Consider the following 14,575-nt stretch of genomic DNA (forward strand, 5'->3'; position numbering starts at 1 on the left):
TGCCAGCTCATCGTGTAATCTCATCTTGCTGTGGTTACTGTAAGTGAGAAGGAGAAGGGAATGGGAAGATGGGACCACAGCTTCCAATGAAACTAAAGGCTCTGGAAAGGGCGGATCAGGCTACTAAAAGTTCCTATGAAGCATTCAGCATTTACAGTCCAACCACAAGTCTGGGAATCTTTGGGTTTCCTGATCTAGAAAACACATACTGTAACATCCCACCAGTCAGACTCCAGCACCACATTGTGTTATGATATCACAGGACAAACATCCGTGCTATTAACAGTGTGTACTTGACCTATTGAGTGAGGCTAATTATAATCAACTTTATGTGCAGAGCAACTTTCAAAGCAGAGTTACAAGGTGCTTGACAATAATTAAAGGCAAACAGATGCAACATTAAAGAAGTACCAGATGAGAAACGGGTTGTAGCAACATTATGAAATGATTAAATAAGTTGATATGATCAGAAATATTAGCACGTTATCACACATAATATCATTATAATTCACATAGCATTTACATTTGTCATACAGGTTTGTCCCTTTCTGTGTTTCTCAGACATATCCAGTAGAAAGGACCAGTGATCTTTGTTTCAAACAAACGGAAAAGATTCAGTGTGGAAGGAACAACTTTTTACGATTTTAGATTTAGCGTAAAGTTTTCATATAAATATGACAATCGATGAAAATATGGTCAGAAAACGTTCAAGTCTTTTGATCTCAGTTGCTAATTATCGCTGCCAAAGAGGTCGTGTTCTCATCTGTCTCCGTCTGTTTGATTTTTGTTTGTTTGTTTGTTTGTTTGTTTGTGACCAAGATTACACAAAGACAAGTAAACGGATTTCTATGAAACTTGGTGGAAGGATGCAACATTGGTTGGGGGAAATTATGGCCTTGGAGAGCACCAGGCTAGCTGTTCCTCCTTGTGCCCAGGCTTAATGCTAAGCTGAGCTGAGTGGCTGCAGGTTTCAGTTTCTTATTGATCGGACAGCTATGAGCGTTTGTATTGATCCTCCCATTTAACTCTCAGCAGGAGGATGAGTAAGCGTATTTCACAAACAATCAAATTTTTCTCCCTGTGAGTGTAAACTGATCCCCTTTTAATCACCACAGTACATTTTGGGGTTTGTATTTACACTGGATCTCTGTGTTATGGCTCATGTGAAATAGAGGAAAACAACAGTCTGGCGTGTGTTCAGGAGTTTAAGCTGCTTCATGATGTTTACCATCTTTCTGCGCCACGGTTGAGAACACTAATGTTTCTCAGTCACAGCACATGTGTCTGGTAGTGCTCCCTCCCTCCCTGTCTATCGAAGCGCTAGATCTCTGGCTCAGACCTCGTGCAGACAGTGGGCCTGTCTCGACAGTCTGGACTGTTGCTTCAGGCTTTGGCACCACAGCCAACAGGGCAGGGAAAATATGTTTTTTACGTCTATAGTATTTCATCAGCGGCAGAACCACTGAGTCCTTTGCCTGAGAGTATTTTTTCCCTCTCTGCTGGCCCACATTCACTTTTAGCCAAAAGGAAAATGGTATAAAAACAGACATGTTGCTGTTTTTAGTCTGGAATAGAGACTGTATGAGTTGCTGCTGTAGAAAGAAGCACAAAGAAGAATCTGACCACTCACATAGACCAGTAATGTAACTTTCATCCAAAGTAGGTCAAGGACTTACAGTTGACAAAACAGAGGAATCAATTCAACCTTATCTATCTCTTCTTTGTTTATTAAGAACACACAATATAACAAATGTTTGGATGTTCACTCATTATTTGTGCATTATTTACCACACACTGTCAACACATCGGTCAGGGGCATTTCAAGCTTCAGTATTTATGTTATATTAATATATTTATATTTACAGGATGCTTCAGCATACTTAATGGAGGAAACCGGGGATCGAACCACTGACCTTCTGGTTAGTCGAGGATCTTCTCTATCCCCTGAGACTCAGCGGCTTGGACACAATGGTCACTTCCTTTGCTGCTCTTTGTTTGTCATAGACAAACCCCTTTAAATCAACCCTGTTGTATGCATTATGCACATCTTAATTGTGCTGTGCTCTCACCTTCCCTCTGAGCTGGCAGGGAAATTTACTGGTAATTTTTACAAGATATTTTCCTGATATTGCATTGATGTCTCATTGCCTACTAATGCAGATTATACTGCTCATGGAAAGTCCCTTTGTTGCAACTCCCCTACTACTTTTTTGTAATCCTGAGTAAAGCTTCCTCTGTTCTTAGAACACTGAGCAACACTCCCGGCACAGAGGGACACCTCCTTTTCTTGAGCATGTGTGGTTGTGAGCATTCATGTGTGTAAAAAATGTGCATATACAGGTGCCTGTTCACGCTGTGAGTGTGTTCACACATGCAGGGGGATGACCAGTCGGTTGGCTGGAGACCGAGGCGCTGCCAAGAAAATCGAGACGGCTTCCTGTGAAGTCTGCGTTTCCTTTGATATGGGCTGTCTTTACTGTCAGCTTCAGCTCACAGCCGACCACAACACTTGCAACACTTCCCCTTACCTGCCGCTGACTATCCGTCTGACCATCAGTCTGCTGCAGCTCAGCCTCTATTCCAGTCCACATTCTACGGCCTGAGCGCACGTGGCTGTCTGCGCACATGTCTGCAGGAATTCAAAATGCATAACTTGTGCCTGATGGTTTGCATGCATTGTTAAGCCTTTGCAGGATTTATAACACGGAACCTTTCCCAGCTCTGATATGTAACGTCCAACCTCAAGTGTTTTACAGTTGAGCAAAAGTAGGTTATAAATACAATACAGCCTCCCTTTTCCACTTGAATGCACAAACCTATAACTAAACAATGGCAAACACGCATCTACCCCCAGCTGCCAGTGCAGAGAAAACAAAAGAAAGCTCTTTCCAGCAGGTCGCCCCCCCCCCTGTCGCGGCCTCAATTCTGGCAGCAGTGATTGTGAAAGTTGGCGCAAAAGGCATCTGGTCTCTGAGTTGTGAAAGGTCACTGTCTGGAAACAGCACATGTCACAAGAATCATTTTCTTATAACTCTTCCTTTGTATCTATTTAGTCTCTCTCTAAAGACGTACCCATCATTTCATCTTTACTCTCCAGTTGCCACCCACTCTTTCCTTGCCCATATCGGGCAACACTTCCTGAAACGTCTACGTCTGTGCGAGCTGCTGCAACTTCCCACGCTCGGCTGCATCTCGGCTAACTTTAGACCTGCTGACATGCTCTGCTGTGAGGCTCCACTGGAAAGGAGAAATAACACTTCTGACAAGAGGATGATATTGATTCCATGTGTTTATTTCACAAAACATCATAAGTGAAGTACAATTCAAATTTAACATTGCATCGGTTTCGTCTGCATATTTCAAAGTAAGAACAATAGTCCGTTATTAAAAGTGTCCCAGGTACAGACACCGCTGAAATCAGGATTCGCAAACAGAGTCTCTGTTTATTCCAAGAACATCCCGATAGCTGTGCAAGTCCTTTGAGAAACTTTCAGAAACCATCTTGAGGACCAGCATCTTCCTCTTTCCTCTCGGATGAGATTCACTGCAGGCTCCAAACTTCCATGAGTCCATTTCTTACAGTCTCCTTCTCTGTGACTTTCTCTGCTCACTTCCCCATCAACTTGTGATTCAGGGCAGCACCTGAGTCCCGGCTCATCCTCTTTTCCTGCTCAGTGCAGTACAATCCAACTCCTTCTCAGTGTCCATCAACCTCTCGGTCCACGGCTGACGCCTGAACTCGCACCCCCGTCCTCAGGGTATAATCCAGAACCAACGAGCCGACCCAGACTGGTCTGCAAGGGTGCACTCTGGAAGGGGTGCTGGTTGTGGGAGGGTCTGCAACCACAGCCTCTTCATCCCCAGAAAAAGTGAGGCAGGAAGGCTTTTGTCGCTCATCAGCTGAGGCTCAGCTCCTTGACTTTCTTATCTGCATCATCACGTGAAGCATGTCAGTGGGATGTCACTTCAGCGCTCTGGGAGGGTGATGGTGGGCACCCAGTCATACGCGCTGCGGCTCTCCTCACAGAAGTGGCTCAGCTTGTCCAGAGCGGGGTCTTTCCACGGGTTTGCACTGGGGCTCTGGAATGAATAACAAAAGGAAAGGGATGAGCTATTTTGAAGTCAGACAACACTCAGCCAGACACCCAGCTATGCAGACATGAAGGAAACCTGGCAGCGTGCGCACAGAAAACTCAGACAGAGGAGTGATGCGTGCATGAATCACTGGCTGCCAGGACTCTCTCGCTCTATGTGTGTGGGTGTGTGGGGGGGGTGCTCCCACTACCGGGAACGTACCGTGACAAGAATGCAGTGCGCGTCCTTGGGCTCGCCGGTGCCGTCGGCGCCCACGAGGTCGGCCAGGCGCGCGATGTCGTTGACTCGCACCACGTTGATGTCGTTGTCGAAGCAGAAAGCCTGGATGAGGGTGAAGTGGATCTGCAGAGCGATGTCGCACTCGTACTCCTCATCCGTGGCGAGCACGCAGAAAGCCACGCTGTCTGGATCACTGCGGGGAACAAGAGGAGCAGCGCGGTTAGAAAACAAGTCATTCCCCTTCATACGTCATTGATGTGCAAAAGTGGGAACCGGAGTCAAACTCGTTAATAGACTTACACATTCATGACTTTGGCAGATTCGTAGACTCCGACTGTCAGGTAGTCCTGCTTCTTGGCGGAGATGAGCAGCTCCTCCAGCGCTGCGCCTGCACTTTGCACCCTTCAGACAGAAAAAAGCACGCACCATCAGAACACTGCGCATTTGAACATTCACACGTTTAAAAGCGTCAATCCCAGAATGTTCAGCAAATAGATCCGTGCGTAAAATACTCTGCGTGCGTAAAACACTCACCTATCTGCGTTATCCATTGCGTTCTCTTGTCCGCGGATCTCTTCCAGAGTCATAGTTAGAATAATCCAAGTGCGATCGGAGAGTAGAATGAGAGCGGAGCGGTTGCGTGTCTGCTAAAGTCTCTGTCTCGTGTTATTCTGAGCTCGGAACAGCCTGTGGGTGGTTTTATAGCAGCTCCGCGTTGTTTCTCGGCAAGGGGCGGACTCTTCCTGCTCGCGCCTGCTGCCATTGGCTCTCTGCGGCCGGTGGGTTTCAGAGGAAAGCAAAAGTCCCCGCGGGGCAGATTCACCGGGGGCTTGTTGACAACCCCACGTGGGGAGAGATTACAAGAGAATTCAAGAAACCCCCTCCCACCTCCTTCCACCCACCTCCACGGTCGATCCTGCATTGTCAACATCCAACATCACCATGTCCAAAAACTAAGAGTCCTCATTCAGTGTGTATTTGTACAGTCATTGCAAATAGTGACACTATAACAGCTTGAACCCTATGATGTTGCAATCATCCTGTAAAATACAAAACAAAAAAAAAACGGATAGAGGAATAAGGTAGACAAGAGAATAAAAAGGAAATGGAATAAAAATGTAAAAATATATTAACAAATAAAAAAGGTACAACATGCACCGGTTACTATGAAAGTATTGTTTGTATAGAAATGTACTTGAGTAAAGTCCAATGGCACAGGATGATTGTGTAAAGATATACAGAAATACACATATCCATATATATACTGTATGCATATACAGTATACAGGCAGGTATGGTAAACCTAAAGAATGAGTATAAAACGCTATACTATGGTAGATTCACCATGGCATAATATACCTTAACCCATAAATACTATATTGTTTGTAGTGCAATTATATAAAGATGCATACATACATAAATACAAAAATATAAATTCACAATATTATTCAATAAAATATAAATATGATAAAAGTATGTGAATCGGGGAAATTCACTGTAAGAAACACACGAGTGGAAAAATGTAATATGATTTGATATTGTTGGTGTACATCTTACAGAAGTTATACAAGTAGTGATAGCACATTATGTAAAATCACATTATGTATAGCCAATTATATCAGTTATACAAGTAAAACATTTCACGTCATGAATAAAGATTTCATGGGATTGATTGTATCATGATTCCAGGCGGAGTTTGGGGCTTGTGGTTTTCCACCTTGTTTACCTCCTCACCAGAGATCCGGCTGCCAGGAAGCCTGCCCTCTGTTTGTAGGTTGTATAACTGTTATAAAAGCCGGGGGTATAACAGACCAATACATTTCACAACAGCTATAAAAGGATCATGCAACTGAATATGCATATGAGTACTCAACAAAAATGAAGCATCTATATATAACAAACAGCAGAGGGAAAATGAATCCATGAGGAAGTCTGGAAGCATCGTTTCCAGGCCTGGACTTCCCCGAGCAGCTTTGGGGAATCACTGCCGGGATATTTATAGCTCATCCGAACTTTCCCTGAAGTCTCAGCTCCCGGTTAAACGGCTCGTTGGTGGCTCACCTGCACGCCTGCGCCCTCTGCCAGCCTGTTACCCAACTTGGTGCCCCGGGAGAGTTCCAGAACTGACTGCCTGCACCGCCTGACCCAGACTTGGCCACTTGGGATTTGGTGAGGGCGAAGTGTGTCTGATTTGGAGGTGTGTGTGTGTGTGTGTGTGTGTGTGTGTGTGTGTGTGTGTGTGTGTGTGGGTGGGTGTGTGAGACCAAAACAGCTTGTGGCCGGCACACGCCACTTAATCCATTGAAAAGGATGCTTTAATTGCCTGTTTGTCTTGAGGCGCGTCGTTTCTCCTCCAGCAAGAGAAAAAAAGACAAGAGGGACTTTGTGTCACAACAATACTCAACGTCCTCCACCTGCCACCCACCCCAGCCCATTCATGAAGAGAGAGTGTGTGTGTGTGTTTGTGTCCTGCAGCAGATGCCGGACAGATGTGCCCCCCCCCCCCCCCGTGCCTCTGCAAGTGGTCGTATCATGACATTATATCTTATCTGATAAACTTTAGACGTTTATATTCAACATCAGAATACAGAGGCCAAAGACTGTTCACACGCCAGTCTTGTCCTAACTTTAAAATCGGGCCTGCTGTAGAATAATACAAATAACATAGGTTATAAATGATCTGTGAACATTTGCAATTTGAAAAACTAATTATAAAACCTCGTAAAAAGTTGTGTGACATTTTGCACTACAAACACAGACCTACAAAGTGGTACTTCTTCTTACTGGAATTGGTTTGAGCTGAATGTTGTTTTCTTCGCAGCCCCCTGACGATGAGTAAAACAATGAACCACGGTGACATTTGCTTGAGGGCAAGTGACGGTGCCCACGTGTTGACGACTTGACCTTTAACCCCACCTGGCACGAGGCTGTTAGATGCTCATCACCTGCTCACCCCTGCACAGAGTGAAGCCCTCAGTATCAGAAACCTGGACCAGCAGCGCCACCTGCTGGTGATGTAAGGAGCGACCTTTCACCTACTCGTGAACGAGTCGGAACATGTCTGAAAAGCTCGTGACTCATGATTCCACCGTCGCACATGAGTCACCATCCCGGTCCCTGCATGCTGTTATTCCCCCACAGCTGAGCGGACGTCTGAGGCCAGACAAGTGCTGTTTGCGAGCAATGGGAATACAAAAAAAAAAACTCCTATTTAGCAGAATTAAGAATATATGAATTTAACAAGCCTGTAATACAGAGAAAATGCCCAGAACACCTCATCGTTAACCACACAGGTAGATTTACTTAACATGTAATGGGAAGTTATCTGTCATAAAGGTTACAGAATTTAAAGAAAGAAACGAAACTGCATGAATCCGTTCTTGTCTGGAAGTTTTGGGACTTTTGGGACTTTTACAAGTTAACTATGCAGTCATCAGATTATCTACGAGAATAACCATCTAATAATTAATAAATGGTTAAATTAAAACTAGTTTCTTTGCATTGAATAGAGCTGTGGTTTTCTGGTTTGATTGTAGGCACTAATTGTCCTGTTGCAAATGGCACTCTATCCATTAATCCCAAAAAATATTTGTAAAGCGACCAATCACAGTTTGCCTCATAGGGCTCGACCATCTGAGAGGTGCAACATCCTGTCCTTGACCTTCGACTAGGCTGAGGAAAGACTCCCCCAAAGACTTTTAATGGGGGAAAGAAATACAGAAAATTCAGGGAGAGACAAGCGGAGCATCCCTCACCCAGGACGGTACCACAGCCGGACTACTGAAGACATATTTCTACATTAAGACAGAAATCAGATTTATTTTTGAACAATTGTTGTGCAGTGGAGTTAAAAAAGTCTGTAACCTTTTGTAATTTTTTATTTCAGAGCAGAGTTGCATGAGGAACAACCCACAGGCTGAGTGCTGATCTATAAAACCACAGAGTCATTCTGATATATAAAAGTTTATTATTATTATCATAGATGTCCAGACATGTTTATACATAAAGAGTTCAAATGTACAGAAGAGCGACAATCAATGAAGCTTATTTACATTCCATTCTTTAACCGTCAAATGTCAGTGCATTTGTTCAACATGAGCAACGTTTAAAATCTCAACCTCGACTAAAAAAAAAGTAGTTCTGATACTTTTTAGATTGCATTTACCACTGACAATAACCGAAGATATAAATACACAGAAAATGACAAAAATGCCTCACTGACAGAACAGGTCATCACATTTTTAGTATATGTTTTACTGCAACACAATTTACTGAGCAAATATACATCAAACACCCTTAATCTGTTGGTTCGAATGTATTTCAGATAGGTTTATCAAATGTAAGGGCTGTACTTTGATGTAAAACAGGAGATTGTAGGGGCGGACTGGGTTAAGGAGGTCAAACGGATCAGTGTCTACAATTTAAAGACAACATTTCTTCTTGAATTAATGTACATGAATGTAAAAAATAATAAAAATAAGCATTCCAAATTTCTAAAGGTGCATGATACCCTTGTTACAAGGGAAACACTAACAAACTTCACAAGTTTTCTAAATGTCTTGCGATGGCTTTAAGCATTATGGTGACCAACAGCCGTGTTGATCGAGCTCCGTGAGAAACGAGCAGCCCCTCTGATTCTAAGCAATGGATGTTCACGACTAATATGATGGCAGGGTCATTATCGACCAGCACACGTTGAGAGCTGGTGGGACAGACCAGATTCACGCACCGAGTCCCACCCTTCGTGTTGAATGATTAAAAGAATCAAGTAATGCTCGTCTTAGATAAGCTTCTGCAGCTTCATTATACATTTTTTTGTTGTGCTGCCGACAAATTGACAAATTTTGGCCTTCACCACTGGATTTGTAGACTAACGTGAGGCCTCTGTGTTTAGCAAGAAGCCTCCAGCAATACCGGTCTGCTGCGTCGCTTATTCCTCAGGTAGTTTAAATTGCTGACACATGGGAATTTCTCTCATGTTTTATCATTGGTAGAGAATCAGAACAAAGTGCAATTAAAGTAACAGTAGTTCAAGAGAAGGCTGCTAGAGGGGAAAAGTAGGGACGGAAAGACTGATCCTAGGTCTTTATGATTAATGTCTTTTCCCCCTTCCTCCTTTTTGTAAGAATAAGAGTCCCTCTTCCACCAAAGACATTAGGAGTATGGCTCCCTCTGCTGGTTATAATGGTAAATATCCCCCAACTACATCTCATCAGAGCGGTGCTGCTGTATTATGACAGATGGCGGGTTCCGCTCTATCCAGTTATCCTTTGCATCGGCAGACGGCATGACCGCGTCAATGGCTCCTTCCTGTAAAGACCCTAACACTCCAGCAGGACCCGGCTTCATCTCCGCGGCCTGAGCAGGGGCGGGGAAGTCTGCCGAGGAGTTGCTGTTGACGCCGGTCTCCGAGTCGGGCTGCTCCACCCTTTGGTAGTCAGGGGTGTGGTTCTTCTGACTCATGGCGAAGATGGCTTTGACGTTGTCCACCTCCGCCTGGGGCACGAAGGGAAGCACGTCCTCTTCAGGCTCGAGGTAGGAGAGGGCGTCTGTGCTTTCTTGTGGAACGGAGCGCAGGGTTCGGGAGATGACTGCAATAACCAATGAGAAATGATTAACAAGGCTGAGCCAGCAAAACTCATGAATCCTGGGTTACACATGAGATAACACAACACTACATTGACAAGGATTGGTCTGCTGTACACGCTGAGTTATGTGTTTGGAGGAAACGTCATGGCAAGAAGGGTTGAATAACAACAAACAGATTTTATTCTGATGTAACTTACTGGATGTGGGTGTGTAGATCTCTTTCTCTGCTGTGTTCCCACCGAACGGATTGACTGACGGGAAGATGATGAGACAGAAAGAGAGCAGGAAAACCTGGAAGGCAAACCACACGAGGAAGTGAGGAAGAAATACAGCAGCATTACAGAGAAATCGACATTTAATATGAGAACAATGATAATCAAGTGACTGGAGGGAAATGAATACTGTCCACAAACTTACCATAACACAAGTGCTGGTAGTGCTGGCCTTCATGGTGGACATCTTCACGATGGACTGAAGTTTCCTCAGTTGTTCTATCAAAGAGCTGCAAGAACCAAGAAACACATATTGTCACAGCTGTTGACAGAAACACTAGATTTGTATTATTTAAAATGAATGTGGACGAAATTTCTCACTCTGTACTCACATGTTCTGTTTGTGGAGCATTTGGACTTTCTTCTGTAATTCCAGGTTGTGTGCAGTACAAATGGCAACCCTGCAGGAGGCACATATTCAACAGTCAGGATTTCTATCCTTTATTTGATCATTTTATAATTTAATTGTAAAATGAAGACACAGACCAATCTATGCTATGGTCAAAAGGAACAAGTCAGGCAAAAGTGATGCTCGCTTCTCCTTTAAATACTTCCCACAGTAAGTACTTAGAAAGTCCATTATATTGACCTCAAATGATTATTAAATGTACAAAGAATGGGTCCCTGGCGTGTATATATACTGAAACCTCCAAGGAATATTTGACACCCATCATACGAACAGATGTAGAAGTATATGCATCTATGTTTAATTATTTAGGAAATAATTCCTGATTTGCAGTAAACCTCATCTCACCTGTTTTCCAGTCCATCGACATACACCTTCTTCTTCTTGCGGCTTTCCTGAGCAGACTGCTTGTTGCGGATCTTCCTCCTGACCCTCTTCAAGGTCCTCTCCTCTGCCTGTGACACAGAGAGGAGGAGGCTCTCAGCAGAATGTTGTGACATGACAGATGACAACGATTGTATCAGAGCCTTTTGCAGCTAAGCCATAGAAAGACTTAATCAATTTTTTTATATTTATTTAGCAAACGCAGGGTGTGATGGGAGAAATGCAGGTCAGGAACCATCATGTATGCTCAAACGATAAAAGGGGAACAATAATACATCAGCTCAGTGGGAAAAAAGACATGAAGTGCATTCATTACTTTAGTGAGAGGCATGTGTGTGGGGAGGGAGGCTCCCTCTTTCGCCAGGAGCCGCTTCTCCTCCTCAGTGAGAACAATGTCTTCGAACTGAAACTGAAGGGAGAAAACAACCATTTGCCAAAAAAAATAAGCTGTGCATACGTCTCTCCCCCATTTGTGACAAAAATCAGAAAAATACAAAACACCGGCATGTGTGGCATTGATTCAAAATTGCTGGAGCAACAATAAAAAGATTAAAAAAGTTGTATGTTACTTTCTTTAGCTCTTTGTTAAAATATTATCTTTAATCTTGTTTAAATAGTGAGAGAAACTGACCTCGTCTGTGTTGAGCAGCATGGAATCCTCTGGTGAGTCCTCCATGGACAAGGTGCAGGGCAGCTCGCTGGTGATGTCCTCCTCCATCTCCATTTCCTCGGTCACCAGGTCGTCTGCCAGAAGAAAGAACATTTCAAATAAACGATTTTGATCTTTTTTGTGATCTGCCACCTCAAGTTAAGTGTCTCCATTTATTACATCAACCCCCCAAAAATCTCTAAATCCCTAATCCAGGTTTTCTGAGGGAATTTACATTAATGTTTTTTTTACGTCCACATACCCAGATCAATGAAGACATCTGTATCTGGCCTCTCTGCCCTCACACTCTGCAGGGCATCCATGTCCTTCCCCTCGCTCTGTAGCAGAGAGTAGCAGTGATCTGACTGGACTGTTAGGGCCTCCGGGCTCTCCGTGTGCACCTCTCCAGGGACCAGGGCAGGGTCCGAGGGAACTGGACTGGGCTGCGAGTAACTTGGGCTTGGCACAACGTCACTATCGCTGCCTTGGGGACTCGGGCTGCCCGGAAGATTGGTGTTTCCAACTACAGTGCTGCTGTCATCAGAAATACCACTGTCGCTGCCCAGGGGAGAATGAGAGGGACAGATGGACCCCATGTTGTCTTCTTCCTCCAACAAGCTGGACAGAAAGTCTTCAGTGTCCATACCTGTCAGCATCTGAGGGACCAAAAACAGTATTTAAATCAGAAACACACAACAGATGAGCTCCGTAGGAGAGATATATCCAGCTAACTTCATCCTAAGTTTATGCATCTTTTCTGTGAAAGTCATGTTACATCTTGTTCAGACAGCCAGGATTCGATGAGCCCGTTCCCATATGGGAAGAAGGGCTCCGTAGATCCGTCCTCTCCATCTTGGAACAGCAGCCCCAGCAGGTCTGCTCCATCCATGTCTGGAAGCTCCTTAGTGACTGACATCTGTAGTAAACAGAGCAGCATTTACATTAAGTTCAACATTAGAGGTCATCTGTTCAATATTTGATCAATCTATTTTGCCAATAGGAGCCTTTGACAGAAATATCAATATCAAGGTTTCTGTTTGCCCGAAATGCAATGAAACAAAAACTTTTATTTTATAGCAAAAACAATGAAGAAAATATGTGCTTTTTTGTCAATAATTTAGAGAAGAAATTAGTTTGCTTCAATAGTGCCCGAGCAACGAACAGTAGGAGTCAGTGGGAGGCCCTATTGAAATTGTAAGGATTATTATAAAAAAAGAATATTGAGGGTTTTAACGTGCTCAAATTCATACCAAAACCTATCAGAAAATTAGACAGTGGTGAAAATGTACGTATTCTGGAGTAATTTCTATTCGAATGTGTTTTCCTAATTCCAGTTTTAAATATTTTGTCGTATCATGTTTTCTCGGAATCAAAACGAGATTTTAGAAAACAAACCACAGTTTGATATTGGAAACAATCATTAGTTACAGCCTCACAGTTAAAAGGAAGCAAATGAACAGCTGTAGCTGACTGAGATGAAAGTTGATTAACTCAAGAGACTACCATGTGACAGCTTATCAATAGTTCCAATTATCAACCTCAGCTGTGACTAAACATTGTTAAAAAATCTAAGAACCCGAAATGCTATAACACACTCATATTAGATAAAGTCAAGTCAAAGAAATTAATCTGATGTTAAATAAGACAAGATAAAATGAAACATTAATTATCCGACAAAGAGGAAATTCACAGACGAGTCAGTATGACTTAGACATGAGAGTGAAAATAAAAATAAAAAAGACTATGCACATAATATACATCTCTCACCACAGAAATATTATAGATATGTACTTAAGTAAAGTGCAGTGGCACAGAATGTAAAACTGTATTTGTGCACTAGACTAAAGAAATATTGAGATAGATGTATCCATTCATGTGCAGATTAGACTGTATGAACACTCACAGGAAGATATGGTACAGAATAGTACAAAATCCTATAAATGGGTATAAATTCACCATAGACAACTAAAAACACAATATATGATATATAGTGCAACCTCAAAAAGATGGATATAAATTCACAATAGTATACAATATTATGTAAATATATGAAGGTATGCCGGTAAATATATATATATATATATATATATATATATATATATATATAACTAGAGCCTGCAGGTACATGTGGATGAGAGCTGGGTGCTGTGTGGACCGTGATGCGTTCAATGACAGATGAGACTTCCGCTGTCAATAGGTTTAATAACGCGTAGAGCAAAGTGCCATGTAAACAACCTCACATTGCATCATCGCCACGCGGACATCATGACCTCATCTCATAGTGGGCCCCGCCCCCACGTCTTTGTCACAGATACACGAAGTCAAAACAAATAACGCGGCGGATCTCGAGTTTAAAAGCAGGAAACGAACGAATTCATGTTGCATCTGTTGCAGCGTAGAAACAAGAAAAAATCAAACACACACACACGGAGACATCTCGGTGTCTTGTGTCTCTATTGTCCTGCAGGACGACAGTTGTCCTGCAGCATGTCCACGGTGAGACACACGGAGAGACCTATTAGTAGCAGCAGCTCTTATAGAAGATACAAGCTGTTTAAAATCTCTTTTAACAAGATGTAAAGATAAAAGAGATAAGCACATTATTGAGTTGACAGGCTGACAGGAGGAGGCGTGTTTAGGCCACGTCTCAATAATCCTGTGAGGATCCTTGTTTAAAGAGGGCGTGGCCCCCCGTCCCTTTAAAAACACACTTTTGAAAACATTACACACAGTTAACGTTCGATGAGTCGTTTCTCTTACCGTTCACTGTGAGGAGACTGGAAACCATCGACTGACTGGTGTCTCGGAGTGTGTGGTGTTTCCTCCCCTCGGCTGCTGTCACTGCGCTTCCTCCAAAACCACCTTCCAACGAGGCAAAAAATGCGTCATCGCGTCAAGCCGGATATCTGTGCGTGAACCTCTTAAGAGGCTTCTGGGAAATGTAGTGCAGCGCTGATTGGCC

General features: G+C 43.3%; 2 protein-coding genes and 1 long non-coding RNA gene across 3 annotated transcripts; 1 reads left to right on the plus strand and 2 right to left on the minus strand.

Moving 5' to 3' along the window:
* Nucleotides 1-3,276: 3,276 nt before the first annotated feature.
* On the minus strand, nucleotides 3,277-5,010 carry gadd45ga (growth arrest and DNA-damage-inducible, gamma a). The gene is made up of 4 exons (XM_062381726.1): nucleotides 4,849-5,010; nucleotides 4,615-4,716; nucleotides 4,297-4,507; nucleotides 3,277-4,080 (listed from the first exon to the last, which is right to left on the minus strand). The coding sequence occupies exons 1-4, from the start codon at nucleotides 4,899-4,901 to the stop codon at nucleotides 3,967-3,969; spliced, it is 480 nt and encodes a 159-aa protein (XP_062237710.1). The 5' UTR covers nucleotides 4,902-5,010; the 3' UTR covers nucleotides 3,277-3,966.
* A 1,083-nt stretch (nucleotides 5,011-6,093) lies between these two features.
* Nucleotides 6,094-8,768, plus strand: LOC133941483 (uncharacterized). Its single transcript, XR_009915747.1, has 2 exons — nucleotides 6,094-6,482; nucleotides 7,135-8,768. It is a non-coding gene; the product is annotated as an uncharacterized LOC133941483 (long non-coding RNA).
* creb3l3l (cAMP responsive element binding protein 3-like 3 like) lies at nucleotides 8,261-14,498 on the minus strand. The gene is made up of 10 exons (XM_062381725.1): nucleotides 14,374-14,498; nucleotides 12,389-12,529; nucleotides 11,876-12,269; nucleotides 11,596-11,708; nucleotides 11,281-11,373; nucleotides 10,929-11,035; nucleotides 10,507-10,575; nucleotides 10,320-10,404; nucleotides 10,100-10,193; nucleotides 8,261-9,904 (listed from the first exon to the last, which is right to left on the minus strand). Exons 2-10 carry the CDS (start codon nucleotides 12,527-12,529, stop codon nucleotides 9,516-9,518), a joined length of 1,485 nt encoding a protein of 494 aa, XP_062237709.1. The 5' UTR covers nucleotides 14,374-14,498; the 3' UTR covers nucleotides 8,261-9,515.
* Between the last annotated feature and the right edge of the window lie 77 nt (nucleotides 14,499-14,575).

The sequence above is a fragment of the Platichthys flesus genome, chromosome 3 (genome assembly GCF_949316205.1).
Source record: "Platichthys flesus chromosome 3, fPlaFle2.1, whole genome shotgun sequence".
Lineage (NCBI taxonomy): Eukaryota > Metazoa > Chordata > Actinopteri > Pleuronectiformes > Pleuronectidae > Platichthys > Platichthys flesus.